This window comes from Schistosoma haematobium, chromosome 1, assembly GCF_000699445.3.
Source record: "Schistosoma haematobium chromosome 1, whole genome shotgun sequence".
NCBI lineage: Eukaryota > Metazoa > Platyhelminthes > Trematoda > Strigeidida > Schistosomatidae > Schistosoma > Schistosoma haematobium.
Window position 1 is genome coordinate 31,830,018 of NC_067196.1, and position 16,409 is coordinate 31,846,426.

At 32.1% G+C, this 16,409-nt stretch overlaps 1 protein-coding gene across 2 annotated transcripts in view; it reads left to right on the top strand.

Moving 5' to 3' along the window:
* The window catches only part of WDR81_1 (WD repeat-containing protein 81), a 54,339-nt gene that overhangs the window by 26,640 nt on the left and 11,290 nt on the right, over window positions 1-16,409 (top strand). For both annotated transcript variants that reach the window (XM_051215890.1, XM_035731476.2), the window contains 7 exons: window positions 206-625; window positions 2,909-3,152; window positions 4,225-4,434; window positions 7,937-8,145; window positions 10,548-10,692; window positions 14,236-14,570; window positions 15,662-15,935. In XM_051215890.1, the coding sequence (XP_051073726.1) occupies window positions 206-625; window positions 2,909-3,152; window positions 4,225-4,434; window positions 7,937-8,145; window positions 10,548-10,692; window positions 14,236-14,570; window positions 15,662-15,935 (1,837 nt within the window). The remainder of the gene's footprint in view (window positions 1-205; window positions 626-2,908; window positions 3,153-4,224; window positions 4,435-7,936; window positions 8,146-10,547; window positions 10,693-14,235; window positions 14,571-15,661; window positions 15,936-16,409) is intronic.

A 16,409-nucleotide genomic window follows, 5' to 3' on the forward strand; every position in this document is an offset into this window, starting at 1 on the left:
GATCAAGTCAGACCTCTGTTTAAATAGCTTCTTAAAAGTATCATAATTACTCATACTTTTTCACTACTCTGCTAAGTGTTCTGCTTTATAGTTGAGTTTGTTCTCAAATTGTCTTTCTGTTTGTATGTGTATATATTTGCATATATGTTTCTATGTAAATACACCGTCATTTTAACATTGTTCTACGTTTTTCTAATTTATTCAGGGTAAAAGTCAACTATCTGTTAATAATATTTCATCTGACAAATGTTTACAGATTAATAATCGTCCATTAATTGGAGATCGTTCAGCATTTAGTGTTTTAAGATGTTTAGTACAGTTAGTACAAATTTATGGTGTATCTATTGTTATAGATATATATTTACCTTATGTTATAAAAACAATCACATCGATTATTACTAATCTTAATCCTGTATTATCAGAATGTATAAATATTAATAATTTAAATCAAACTAATAATCATTGTATAAATCCATTGGAATCTGTTACAAGTAATGAAGCAATTGTATCGACAATGTTATTCAATTTTAATTATCATTATTTAGCACGACTCGTTGGAGTTCTTACTTTATTGTATCAAATTGTTATCTATATACCGGATAATGAACTTGTTGAATTATTACAAGTAAGATATTAACTATGTATTTATATTAATAATACATTGTAATTTTATTGTTATACTGATTCTTAGTAACAGGACAATTGCGTTAGTGATTGGTATTATTGAAAATTGAACTCTTTAAAAGATGAATATGTACTCTCTTGAATTAGCATTGAAGATTGTAAATATCTATTGATAAGTTATGCTAACTTATACATCACACGTGTATTCTTAATTCAGAATAAATTTCTGTTCGGAAAGTATTAAACCAAGCAAATATTTAAAATTATTTGAAAAAGAATTTATATATTGTTTAACACAACACCTTTACTAGTTACATGTTTACTGTTTTATATAGTTTTCTCCTTTATCTATTTGTTATATCTCACAAAAAGAACCTAAATTTAGTTAAATATCAGTGCTATTTTTTCCAAGAAACACATATCTAAAAAACATGCTCACTGGTAAATGGCTTCAAGAGGTATTTCCTGGAGTTCTAGTGAGAAGCAGTGATCAGTGGAGTTCGACCGGGTCTGTTGTGAGATAGTAACTCACTGAAGACAATCGTGAATGTATCGCTCAGTTTCGTGGATTAGTTGAAGTTAGAGATTAACATCGTTAGATGCCGACTCAGTGGTCTAAAGGTTGAGTGTTCGCGCGCAAGACCGATAGGTTCTGGGTTCGAATCTCGCGAGGTGGGATCGTGCATGCGCAATGCTTAGGAGTCCCACAATAAGACGAAACGACCATCCAGTACTCCCAGGTTTTCCATGGTGGTTTAACATTTCGATTGACTCATGATCTTAACTATTAAAAATACGTTTTTTTTGTAGATTGCTCCTTTTTTAGTAGCAAGTAGTGTATTAAGATACGGAGAATATGCGATATAATGTTTACATTTATGTGTTAAACGAAATATTGGATAAATAAGTTTCAACTTGCTTAGTTGTAATACATATAGATGATGTAGATTGTAATTATAAGATAAATATTATTATCAATATTATCGCATGATATATACCAGTTAAGCAAGTTTTGTATGTGTGTGTTATTATAAACTTCTAAGGTATTTTTTACTCTGAGATTTTGATATTTATGCCACTTATGTTAGTTTGTTCAGAATAAAAAATCATATTGTACTCACTGTATGGATATACTAACCTTCGTCATTTATAAACATACACCAATATATTTTCAAAGATTATGTGGACTGTGAATGAGGTGTACTTTTTACAAATTTGTCACAAGTACAATATAGTCGAACCACTAATGTACTTAATAAACCTCATTCTGGTCGTAAACTAATGTTTTATTTTTTAAAGCGGATATTATTTCTCTAAGATTACATTACACGTAGAATTAAAACTGAAAAGTCACAAACAGATTCATAAAACAGGCGTATTTATCTTCTAGTAAACCTTAAATCGTGTTAGCTTATTTGTGATTTAAAATGGAATCATCAAATTACATACATAAATACAATCAAATCATCTGTGTCAAAGACAATAATAATATACTCCTTAAATGAGTACAGAATCCATGCCAAATTACAGGGATGATCAGGTTTATGTAAATTTTTTGAAAAATATGATTCCTAGGTTAGTTCGAACTAAGAATTTGGGAAAAAAAATGATAAGAATATGGAATAATGAATTGTGTTAGGCGTCCATGGATCTAAATCATATCATTTTACTATACACTTGTATTGATTATATACACTTTATAAAACAAATAAATTCAAAAACTATATCGAAGTCTTACCATTAGTATACAAACTGATAGCAAGTACAGAAATCATAAAAAGTAGGGAGAAATGAATCATTATGAGTTTTAATTTAGAAAATGCTACATATTTTCCATGAAAAGGGCATTGAATAATCTGGATATGTGAAAGAAATTGTCCAAAGTAAACAAAAGAGATGACAAAAAATGGATTTTATGTTAAGGAGCTCTTTTAGTCGTAGAAAATGAAATGGAGATTCTCACTACTTAATTCACTTGTGTTGGTTGTTTAATTCTTCTTATTGATGTATAGGACTGCGATTAATCAGTTTCTTTTGGCATATATACATTGTGTGCCAATCACCTCGATATTCTCATTCAGTAACAAGCATTATATACAGAAATCCTTGGTGACTAGCAGTGGAATTCAGCATGTGTCTTTTACCCTATTTGGGACTTATCAGCCGGATGTACTTGCATCGCATTATTTAACTTGTCTTTTGTTCTTTGATTGAGAGTTTAATGTTATGGTAAATCGGTAAACTGCTCTTAAAAAGATGTTTTATTTTTCTTCTGTGTTTTTAGGAATCCATTATACAAGACATTCTTATTAAAGCAGTTCAAATGTCTGGTCGTTTAGATATTAGTTTTCCCGGTGGTGTTATTGGACGTCGTGCTGTTCTATATAAATTTATTAATGTTGTCTATATAATTGGTTTAAGAGTTGGTTTTGAATTGACACGTACTCAACTAACATCAATATTTCAAGTATTTTTCGCACTTTTCGATCGTGTTATCAATACTGCTGCTACAAAATGCATTTTAAAAGGTAAGTGGTCTATGTCTAACGTGCGTATTCTTTATTTCATGGTGTACATCGCGGAATGACCTCAATAAAACAACAGATGGTAACCAGAAATCACTGGTTAGTATGTTGATCCTCAGCAGTACACACATGAACTTACCTGCGGTCGATTCTAGGACACTCAGCTCTCTGCAGCGAATGTTTAATATTTTAACCATTGAGTCAACATTCTACGTTTTACACATCGAACTTCAATCAATCCCTAATATTTTGCAACTACCTTCCAATTTCATTAGTGAGTAGCTGCCTCGCACCTGACATGAGTGAATTCCACCGGACTTAACTTTATTATAGAACTCCGGGAACCATCTAAACATTGCTCACTTTTGTGGACATGATTACTATGACTATGGATGGTTTGTAAAGATTCGTGGATTTCACAATTTACATCACGGACTGACATTGACTAGATAATTCATACTAGAATGAAACAGTTGTCGTTTACTTCATGATTTTCAGTAATTGTCTGACTAATATTAATCTGTAATGTAAACTATGAAGTCAGCAACTTCGGCAAAGCCCCTATAGTAATACTCCTTATTTATCAAATAATATTTGGGGTATAGTTAATTCCTAATATAAATTCATTAGATTAACATAATTACATTTCATTCAGATATAACGATCACTGGATGAAATGTCTGTTGTAATCTCCCGAACTATTGTTTCGTCAATACAGACAATATATCAAAGTCTTTTTCATTGAGTTGTAGCATTAGATCTCACGCTGGGACCCAAAATCAAGGTCTCCAATTACTATTCTTAATTCTTGAATAGATTGGTCGGTCGGGCTGTATATGATTGCTGATATATACCTTAGTGTTGTTTTACGAAAAGGGATTGTAGTTTATATTTACCAATTACCATACCATTTTTATAGAAAAACGTGATATCTGTAAAATGAGAAATTTTAACTAGTTGCATATATATCTACATAAAACTAATTCAATAATATTTACATGTGTGCAGTTTTGTTCACACTTAACAAATCATTTTATTTAGCCAAAATTAGTTCTAAATTATGTTTTCTTTTTAGACAATTGCTTATTTGATGGTAATAATAATGATAAATGTCAACAACGTTGTGTTGATGATCCAGAACTACAGTTCACAGCAACATCTCAAGTAACAAATGTAGAAGAGATTGCACAAAAGTCAAATCAAACTAATATCTTTACTGAATTAATTGAAACATTCGATTGTGATCTCGCTCGACTGGCATATATTTCATTTTGTCATCTCGCTGGTACGTCTAATTTTTTCTTAATAATGTAAAAGAAATATCAATTCCTTTGTAATTCTGTCTTCTTATCCGTACTTTGAATTATAGTGTTTGGTTTAAACATGTTACTTGCCTAAATATATTGTTGGCGACATTTTGATTTCTTATTGTTGTATTGCCTGGTATGATTATTTGATCAATAGTAGTTGTATGGAATATACTTCATTACTGTCACTTAATGAAGTTGACCTTTAACTACTAAACTATAGACTTACAAATATTCAACCACTAGATGAATTCATGTGGTTGTAATTTAGTCTGTTACTAATTTTGCTTTTACAAACAGAAGGATTTCGTTTAAATTTGATAAACTTATAATATCATGCAAATCAAATGAATACAAGTTAATAATATATTTTACATTGTTATTATATACATTGAGATAGTTTTTGTGTTTAGGGTGACCATAGTATATGGCTTGTCTAATTGTGTATTAGAAGATCAAAGAAACAATCTACAACTTAATACTGTTTTGTTTTACATGACAAATATTTTTGTACCCTATAGAGTTTATTATACTCGGCACTTTTTATTTGATTAAAATATATTCAGCTAAATGTAATTTATCTAAGCTACGATGAATTTTTCTGCAATGATATATACATGTAAACACAGATATTTTGCAATAACGATTATAATCAGTTTTTTCTTGCTTGAGTCGATTAACTTTATTGAATTTTAAATGGACTACCAAGGATTTATCATCCTTGAACTGTAAAACAATATGGTTGTTAATTAATATGTTTTTCATCGTCGATATTAATAATTTATTTTAGCTAGTGAAGATTAATAAGTTAATAATGAAGATGACAGATAATTTCCATTTAAACATTAAAATTAAAGCACGAAGTTCAGCGAAGGGATCTCTTTTCAACGAATTTATTATCAAGCTGTACAATCGTATATATATGAAAAAGTACTGACTCCGTGAAGAAATGTGAACACAATTAACCAAGATGACGTAATAGAAAGATTATAATACTTGATTACGTAATACGAATAATAACAATAGATTTAGTGAATATAATAAGATGATTAAAATGTTTTTGTTATAATAATTAAATGTCATAGAGGTGTAAAAATAAATAAGGTGATATGATGAGCATTTACGAATAAAATAGTGAGAATATAAGACATAAGTAAAGGGGGGAATGCAGTAGTAATAATAATAATAATAGGATAATCAAAATACTTAAGGCCAAGGTAACGATAACGATAGAAAATAAGTCCCTACTAGTGAAGGTTATTCGCAGTTTAGCCGCGTTAAATGTTCTTCTAATCGTTGTTGTTAGACGATTTTTGATTACGTCTGATGTTCGATAGCCTTTAAATTCCAGACTTATATAAAGGTCTTTCTTCGCGACGGAACAACTAGATTTCTTGTCGCAACTACTTCTATTCATATTCTTTTCGATGAAACGTTCTGGGTAACCATTTTTCGTCAAGGTTTTTTTTTGAGGAATGAGAGTTCTTCGTTAATGCATTCCGTACTGCATATCTGATGTATTTCGATAACATAAAGAATGGATGAGGTTTCTCTTTCTACTTAACGGAACCCGTGCTATAGAAGTTGGTTAGCTGGCCATTCCATGTTTTTTTTTCTAAAAACGGATCTCTTTAAAGATCCATTACTCCTTCTCATCAGATGTACATCGAGAAAAGGAATTGATTAGTCTCGTTCCCTTTCTAACTTGAAATCTATGGAAGGGTGGTATGAGTTAAAGGTGTGTAAAATATCATCTAAATCAATATTATCATCACAAGCGACAAACGTGTCGTCCATGTATCTTACGTATAAGTGAAATCGATTGATCATTAAGCTTAGTTGGTCGTTTTCTAGTTTTGCCATGAAACAGTCTGCTAAAATTGGACCCAATGGAGACCCCATTGCGATCCCATTCCTTTGTCTATATATTTAATTATTGAAACTGAACTGGACGTTAAAAGTACAACGTAACAATAGTTCTTCCAAGTGTTCAGTCGGCAAACCTAGATCTATGTTGTTAGAATCAATATACTCACATATATAACATACCGTTTCGGTTAAAGGTACGCTAGTAAACAAAGAGTTAACGTCAAGCGTACTTTTACAAAATACAAAAAAATGTTCATATATATACGACTGTACAGCTTGATAATAAATTCGTTGAAAAGAGATAATGTTCATGAATAAATCATTCTTTGAATAATAATTAGTAATATTTTGTTTAATTTTATAATTTTACCAGCAAATATAAAATCAACTTTAAAGCTTTTAAGTATTTTAACCTGAGATATGGTAGTTTCTATGATCACATAATGAAACAATGGAGATTCGTAACAGTCATACTTTGTATCTACTTGTTTTACTTACTTATTTGCCTGTTAACCCTCATGGTAGATCATAGGCCCCCCACCAGGATTCTCCATCGAACTCTGTCCTGGGTAATCCTTTTCAGTTGATATTCATCTTTTTGATATCTGTTTGCTTCTATTTTTTATAGCAAAATATTTTGTTTTTATCCAGTTTTATAAAAGTTCTAAATGATTCATACTGTTAAAAATTCTATATGATTTTTATCATTTGAGTAAAGCAAGGACTATAAACGTAGCAGAATAACATGAATCCTTTTTTGTTTACACTTTCTTATCAGCTCATAACCTCCAAACATAATCGTATTAATGGTGAGACTAGAATTTATGGACGTCCTTTGAGCAACACTGAAGTGACCTTGAAAATGTCCACCTACTCACTATTATCTATTACGGGTTATAAAGCATTGTAAGGAATTAGAATTATGATTTACACTTGATGATCAGGGTTAGGAACTAGATTTAAGGTTTTCATCATTAACTGACACTAACTAAAATGCCAAAACGCTATTTAGCAAAATGGATGAATGAATTTCGCGCTAAAATCCAAGACCTGGTATCTTATATCTGATTGGTTCATCCATAAATTATAGTCTCGCTAGTTTTTTTTAGCTCTGAAATATTTATATATTTAATCGATTAATATTCACATCATTTAAAAAATGACCATATCTTATCGTTCTTCTGTAATTATTACTCTTTTCATTAATCTTCACTGATAAGGACCTTGTCAGTATTATAAAAGTATGTACGCCGATTCTTAATGATTAATACTACTATGCTTAGAAGTTTTGACAGCTGATGAAAAACCGTGAAATAAAATATATTCATGTCATTCTACTATGTTCATTGTTTTTGCTATACTTAAATTTAAATTACCGAACACCTTACATGATCACTTTCAATTTGTTTACTTAATTAGTGTTAGTGATCTTTACAAAATGATACAGAGCATAAGGTTGATTCGATTTTTGAAGTGGTATTTTCTCTTCAGGAATAACACATTAGACTGAAAGACATTCATTTGATGTAAATTATATTCAATAAAAACTCGAGAACATTTGGAAAATTATTGTTATTATTATTAATACATTGTATTAATTTCTTTTTGTAGGTGGCACATATATTGATGATTGTTTATACAATACACAATCTATTCAAAAATTAATTAATCAACTGATATCTAACGAATCAAATGATACACTGAAACAATCGTGTTCTGATGAATCTAATAAAACAACAACCATTTCTAACGATGCTGCTGTTAACGTTCAAGATGTTCAATTGTCAAATCGTAGTAAAATTGATTTTGAAGCTACTTTAGTAAGTGAATTACAAGTTTATTTATTTTGAATGAGTTTACTTTCTATCTGTGGTCTCTTATACACGATAATTCAATCATTTTTCTTTCGACTTATTTGAATAGTGCAGTAAGGTGTATCTGTTATTTATGTAAGTGTAAAAATAAAATATGAATTATTAAAACATTTATATACAGAAAAACAATGAACAAAGTATAACATATTTTTTGTTGGCTTAAATTCATCCTCTCACTCTACCACCAAACATCACTATCATGAATTTTTCTTATTTTCAGTGAACATTTCTGAAGATTGCTAATACTGAATGGATGATTTATATCGTTATTTTTAAGGTTTTGTTAATGAAAAATATGATAGATATGAAGATATAACAAAAGTTATTTATTCCACTTAGCCATGATTTATGCGCTTTCTATTAGGTAGTTATTTGATCTTTTTCTTCCGTAATTTCTGCTAACGGAAACAAGTAATCTGTAGTAGAGTACAGCGAAGATGCCTAATACCAATCTCTTCGATACTTTTGGTGTTCAAGGCGTCCAATTTTCCATTATGACGTTGGATTTTCGAACTATACTCCATGTACATCTGTTTGAAAACTCACTTAAGATTAGTAACCCTCACACAGAATGTATGACTAAAAACTGAGCATACGAATCTGAGACAAAAACACGATAAGTATGAGTTGTAGGTTAAAGATTTATACTTCTCGTTCATATGGAATATGATGAAAGCACCATGTGATCAAAGCTAGTGTGAAGTGTAAATAAATTAGTCTACATTCAAGATTTATGAAATTCATAACCTTGTAGCTCTGTGATGACGCAATCTGTTATAGCTAATCTTTCACGTATGCATAATTTGATTTATCAAATTGGTCGGTAACATTATGTATCAATATGTTTTTTATGTGTTTATTAATCAAATATACTTCATTCCTATCCGGGTATAATGTCTATGTAAGAAGTTTTTTTTCAGTGATGTTTTTATTCTTTGAGCATAAATCTCATTTTGATCCACTACGTTTTCACAATTATTGAAACAGATAGAAGTTTGAAACCGGATAGTTTTTTGTGTGGTTTTATTATCTTCGTCACAAAGATACTACTTACTTGAAGGCATTGATTTTATAATACTCCTTGTTGTATACAGGGAAAGTTGTCTGTTGATTATCTCCTGTCATTTCATGATGAGAATGACACTAAAAGTATCCGCATTGTTTTCATTACATTTTGTTAGTTGGCTGTGTAACTTATACTGGCTAATGATTACGTTTAAATAAAAGTATGTCAATAATTGTATCAAAATACATGTTTCCAAAAATTGCTTCGTTCGTAAATATAAATCCTATTTTTGAATACATGAAGTACCGGAAAATAATAATTTTTATGTTTCGATAAAAAAATCGTTCCGAAGATATTTTTTAGACAAGAAGGACCCTATGTATCAGGTGTTTTATCAAAAAGGAGTCAGTGTTATGTTATTTTGCGAAAGTATCTACTAGAGAATGTTTAGATAATATGTGGAAAAGTTTTATGTGATCATCATATGAATACATATATACAACACGTTTTTATCAACTTCCTCGCTCGCTTCCATTGGTTCCAAAAATAACTGCTTAGGATTATTACATATCAATGATAAGTTAGTCATTTATAATCAACACACAAATTTGCGTTAGTCCATGTCACCACACGACATCAGCACGATGTAATGAAATTAGCAAGGTTGAAATAGTTGTAGTCGTGGTGATGGTGAGAAACACTAGACATTGCTAATACAACTTGAGAAGACGGAATGCAAAACTATGTTTGAAGAAATACTCGAATTCAAGATCTGAATTAAGATAAACGGTGAGTGCAACAGCTCTGTTGTAACCGATTTTAAGACATATCACCTAATGTCTTTAACCGTTAATCGCAATTATTGTGTGGACTGTAACCAAGTTGTTTGCATCTGTCAACATGCCTCAGATCAATAGCTAATGATTCTATGGAATGATAAGTGTCTTCTTGTTTTCCATTTATCTTATCATTTATTCGACATGCTTTGTTGTTTTATTCCCATAAATTTATTTTTGCTTGTTGCTTAAATAAGCTTCGCTTTCAACTTGTCATCAATGGAGGTAAATAGTTGTTTCAACGAATATTTACTACTCTCTTGTTAGTTCCGTTGATAAAAGAGCTATCAAAAACTTTTTTGAGACATTACTTTTTGTCCAAAATACATTTTTATTAGGATCATGGTTAAATTTAATGTGTAATATAAACAAAGAATCATTTCCACTTTTAAAAGTAACAATTATTTGGTTTGAATATTTCCACTCAAAACAATGACATAAATTCTTTGTACCACAATACCTGGTTGCAAGCCTACTATGCCTGATTTAATTAATTAATATTTCAGTTTGCTAGTTCAGCATTGTGTAACGACTGCAATTTTCATTTGCGTGGTGCTTGGCGTCAAGTTATTTATGAAGTCCTTGAGACTAGCTCCAACCAGTCAGCTTCCCTTCCAAAGTACCATGGTATACAAGTGGCTGCATTCACAGGTAACTTTATATCATATGTATTCAGTCTCAATAATGACAGTTTATATGATATACTATAGACATGTCACGCAAATGAAACATTCTACTGAATGCCCAAAGACTATCGCCAGTATCATTGTATCTATAATACAAAATATGAGGCAGATAATCTTGCGCTGAGTAACTGGTTCAAGCCTGACAGCTAATATATCTGTTAAATAGTTCTGACAGTGTGAATTGTAGAGAAAAATTATATATATATATAATCAAAAACGACAGTTTTCATCGCTTTGTCTATTTCAGATTTTCAAATATTGTAAATGAAACATTAGCACCAGATTTATAGTAGTTTAGTTTCCATCATGTGTGCATGACTGTGGAATCTGCATACGAACTTCTGTAATTCTCGTCGTTGTTAACTTCTTTAAAAACTATGGTGATCGAAATATTAACTTATTTGACGATCTTCCTAACGTATCAGCCACTACTTGAAAATACGACATCTTTTCCTTTAATGAAGCATCTATGTAACTTGTTGAGCGCAGATTTTTCGTTCTCAACTTTGAAGTTCAAACTATTCATGTGTAAACTAGTGACGGTAACCAACTGTCAAACTTGAAATACTTATTTACTCACACCTGTTACACCTCATGGAGGAGCATAGGCCGGTCACCAGCATTCTCCATCCAACTCTCTCCTGGCCTATTCTTTCCAGCTGCTATTCATTCTTTTCATGCCTACCTCCTATTCCCAACTCAGTGTGTTCTCTAGTCTTCCTCTTTTACGTTTCCCTTCAAGATTTCCAAATCAGCGTTTGCCTCATGAAGCAGTTTGATAATTCCAATGTGTCCCGCCCACTTCCAGCGTCTTTTTCTCATATCCTTCTCAGCTTGGAGTTGGTTTGTTTTCTACCACAGTAGGCTGTTGCTGATGGTATCCAGCCAACGGAAATCTATTATCTTGCCTAGAAAATTGTTTATAAACACTTGTATCTTTTTGATGATAGTTGTAGTAGTTCTCCAAGTTTCAACTGCGTACAGCAGAACTGTCTTGACGTTCGTATTAAAGACATTGGTTGACAGTTGTTTTGAGTTTCATATGTTCTTCAACTATAGGAATGCTGCCCTTACTTTCTCAACCCTCACCTATACGTCTGCATCGGATCCTCCACGTTCATCAATGATGCCTACTGATGCAGAGGCTGCTGCTACACTTTGTTTTGACCCGCACTTGTTAGTGTGTATGGGATGATGTTGACTATTTTCTCAGGTACATCATAGTGTCGAAGAAGTTTCCATAAGGTTCTCTTATCCACATTGTCGAATTCTTTCTCATAGTCAAGGAAGTCGATGTAAGGTGAGGAGTTCCATTCGAGTGATTGTTGAATGACGATCCGTATTGTTGTGATTTAGTCTGTGCACGACCGATCTCTACGGAATCCAGCCTGTTAGTCTTGGAGTTGGGAGTCTACTGCGTCCTTCATCCGGTTCAGCAACAATTTGTTGAAAACCTTTCCTGGTGTAGTTAACAAGAACACCAGTGGGGACAATCGAATGTATTTAACACAAAATTACAGGACTTGTTAATAAAATCTAACAATCATAAAGTAAATGCTTAATATGCAAAATGTCCACCAGTTGTCTCAAAATGACTCAAACTTCATTGTTCTTGCATTTTCATTCAGATCGCATCCTGTTTCCATTCTTTACTGTTCGATCCTCTTGTCTCTCTGCTGCCAGACCTTCTGTTCACGACTAACATCATATACTACTTATGTCAACATAAGTAGCACACACCACACTGGTACTGACAGTAATGTGGTTCCTCTGTAGTTCTCACGTTTGCTCAGATGTTTCTTTGGTATATTTATGAGGTGTCTTTCTTTCCAGTCTGTCGACACTTGTTCTTCCTCCTAAATCTTTCTGAAAAGAACGTGGAGCATGTTTACAGTTGCTTCTATGTCTGACTTCAAGATTTCAGCCATTATATTTTCAGGTCCTGTCGCTTTCTCACTCTTGATTTATCTGATGACCATGTTGATTTCTCCGTTCGTTGGTGAAGTGGCATTTATAGAAAGATCTATAGGTGTTGCTTTAATGTCCAATGGACTCGATGGAGCAGGTCTATACAAAAGTTCATCAAAGCGTTCTCCCTATCTGTACCTCTGTTCATGAATCTCAATGATTGGCTTGCCTTGTTTCATATTTCCTTCTCTTGCAGCTTTTTCCGTGTATTTCTGCCTATCGATTTTAATGCTCTTCACTTGCTTGTTTGCTTCTGTGTACTCAGCTTGTGCTTTGACTTTCTCTGCTCGTGTTCGGCTGTTGTTAATTGCTGTCTTCCTTTCTTTGATCTTGCCCAGTGTTTCTATAGAGATCCATTCCTTATGATGATGCCTGTTGCAGCCCAGAACCAACTGACACGTTGAAGTTAATACTTCTTTGATACCTTTACATTTGTCCTCCATAGTAGTTTCTTCTTCTTTCAGTAGATCCTATAAGGATTGGAACCTGTTGTTGAGAATTATTCTGAATTCGTTGAGTTTGTTAGTATTTCGAAGGAAGGCTGTATTGAACCTTTGTAGTGCTGTTTGTCCAGTTTCCCAGTGCTTCTTTAGCTTCAGTTTCATCTTGGCCACCACCCGGTGGTGATCTGAAGCTATATCAGTTCCTCTCCTGGTTCTCACATCTTCAATTGTCCTTCGGAAGGATTTATTGATAAAAATATGATCTATCTGGTTCTGTGTGGTGTGGTCCGGTGAGATCCATGTAGCTTTGTGTATACGTTTGTGTGGAAATATTGTGCCCCATATGACCAATTTGTTGAATGCACACAGATTTGCAAATCTTTCCCCATTTTCGTTTCTCTGTCCCAGTCCATGTCGTCCCATGATATCTTCATATCCGGTGTTGTCTATTCCAACTTTGACGTTTAGATCTCCCATCAGAATGGTGAGGTCCTTTCTTGGGCACTTCAATATGATTGATTGCAGCCTCTCATAGAATTGATCTTTAATGTCGTTGTTGCTGTGATTGGTGGGTGCATAACATTGGATAACAGTCATCGTAATTCCCTCCTTCTTTATTTCTAATGATGCTTTGATGATTCTGGATTCATGAGATTCCCATCCGCCCAATTTTTTAAAGTTATCACATTTTATTCTAGTCTTCATTCATTTTAATTAGAATTAAACTATATATTGCTTTCAACATATTGTTTTGTAAAATGGGACGTTTACAATCGAGTTTCCAGTTTAATTCCTTCTGTCTCTAGTGTACATTACAAACCTTAAACAACAAAGTGTTGTGTGAAGTTGAATTTATGTATTTTGCTCAGGATATATTAATAATGTGGCAATTCGATAGGTTTTGAGTGAACTATACCTCTATTTACCAACAACATCCAAAAGGCTTACTGTTGAATAGATCTTTTTTCTAAAATTAATTTTATTTCTACTAGGATTTACTCTTATTTTATTATGATTAATGTTAAATGCCAGTTTCTTATTAGTCTTCGATTATATGTAGGCGGGTTTTTTTTCAAAAAATAACTTTTATTTTCTAGGCCATATTAACAAAATCAATTGTGTCACGCATTTAAATACTGAAAATTGTTTCATTACAACAAGTCGTGATAAAACAGTTCAGTTATGGTCATTAACTGATACTTATAATTCTGATCAACATTCTATATCCATCAATCATAAAATAACTAATAATAATAATGTGAATAATTCAAACAAAAGTCTACCTATTGATTCAAGTAATCATGTAGTTGCTCGTCTAGTATACAGAGCACATAGAAAATCTGTAATTGCTGCGCATTATCTGGAACCTTATCGATTAGTGGCTTCTATTGATAGTTGTCTAATCTTCTGGGATCCATCGATGGGAAAAACAGTATGTTTCATCATTATTCTTTTACAAAACAAAAATATATGACCTCAGAGTTCTTTTTATAAAAATATGCTAAAAATGTGTATGTATAATTATACTTTTTGTTCATTCTTGTGATTTAGCCAGTTACGTCTAAACATTATATATATTCAAATTACATTTTGTAAGTAGACACCTTATCTCAACGTGAAACTATATTCTATCAGTATACCACTCGCAAAAGAGAAGGCACCTGGTAGTTGTAGACTATGTAGCTTAAATCAAAATTAATCTCACTTATCAGCATCGTGGTCATCGAAATGATATTCACACTGGGTGATTGGTCCTTATTGTTTTATGTCAGCGTTTGCTATAAGTAGCTGTCGGAATTAAAAGAAATATCTTTAAGCAAAGTTTGATAATGTGTAACATTGAAATGATCAGTTCGATTCACCTGCACTCCAATGTTGATATCCACAACGGGACTTCAATTAGTCGCTTTCGCTTTAAACACGGTTTAGCCACTGAGTGGCTAAAAGAGGTATTATTTAAACTGTAATTTAATACCTTTAAATGTAAAAATTCTTCCTACTACTAACTCTGATTATGATTCTTAATGTATCGTTACATAGATTAAGATTATGCTCTGGCATTTCCTTCAAAATAATCTATTCATAAGTTCGGTTTTTTAAAAGTTTAAACCTTATACATTGAAATTATATCATAGTAGCGAAAATTATATAATAATTCTCTCAAATTTCCTGTAAAGTTGGAATCACTTCAATCCGCTTTTACATCTTCGTTTGTGTTCACGAATAACTGTATAAATAATCTAATTCTGGCTTTGGAATAGCATTTCTCTATAATCTGAAATGAATCGCTAGGTTTCATTTTGGACAGTTGATAGAAATAATTAACATTTTAATGATAAATGAAAAGTCATTTGACACTGAAATTAATGTACAAAACGGCGATTATATTACTGTACTAGTAGATCATGTTCTTAGTTATATATAACGATTAGACACACTTCTTATGAATGTATCAGTATATTGATAAAATTAACTTTTTTGTTTTCAGAAATCTGTAGAATTTTTCTCTCTCCATTCCGTTAGGTAAGATCCAATAATCAAAGCGAAAATTCAAGTTGGCAAAATCTAACTGCAATAAATTGTAGCTCTGTTCCTTATGGAGCTGTTATCTGTTCTGACCAGTCAGGTTTTGTACACCTTATAGATCCCCGTGCTGTGTGTTCCGGAAGAACAGGGAGTTTACGTTTCCATAGTGGTGCAAATTTAGCTTCATTTCTAATAAACAAAGAACGCTCAAAATTTGAAACTCCTATCAATGAATCAATCAAGCATACAAGATATAATACGAAATTATGCTGTACGTTCAGTGCTTCAATTTTTGTTGTGTTTATTGTTGAAAATCTTTATTTGTTTTAACAATATCTGGAATTTAATTGTTGTGTATATGGGCTCCAGGGTCTTGAAGGAACAAATGGCGTATGAACCAATCGTTGGTCACCAGCTACCATGGGACTGCATCTCCTAACGTCGCTCCACTACCTTGTGGATTAGACTTTTAGATCAAAGGCTCTGTGAGTGGCCCCCTAAGAAAACCATCTGCTTCGGTTTGGGAACCCGGCACTATCCCCGACCTCACATAAATCAAATGATTTATGTGGTGCATATTTGTTTGGTGCCTCCTTGTACTAATGTTTATGTGTTTAATTAAATAAGTAAAATTATTAATGATTGACTATTTGACTGTTATTACCATACCATTTGACTGATAAGTAAAAACGACCTATACACTAAATATAATGTGTGATTTTATTTTGTATAGGTGTGGTTTATT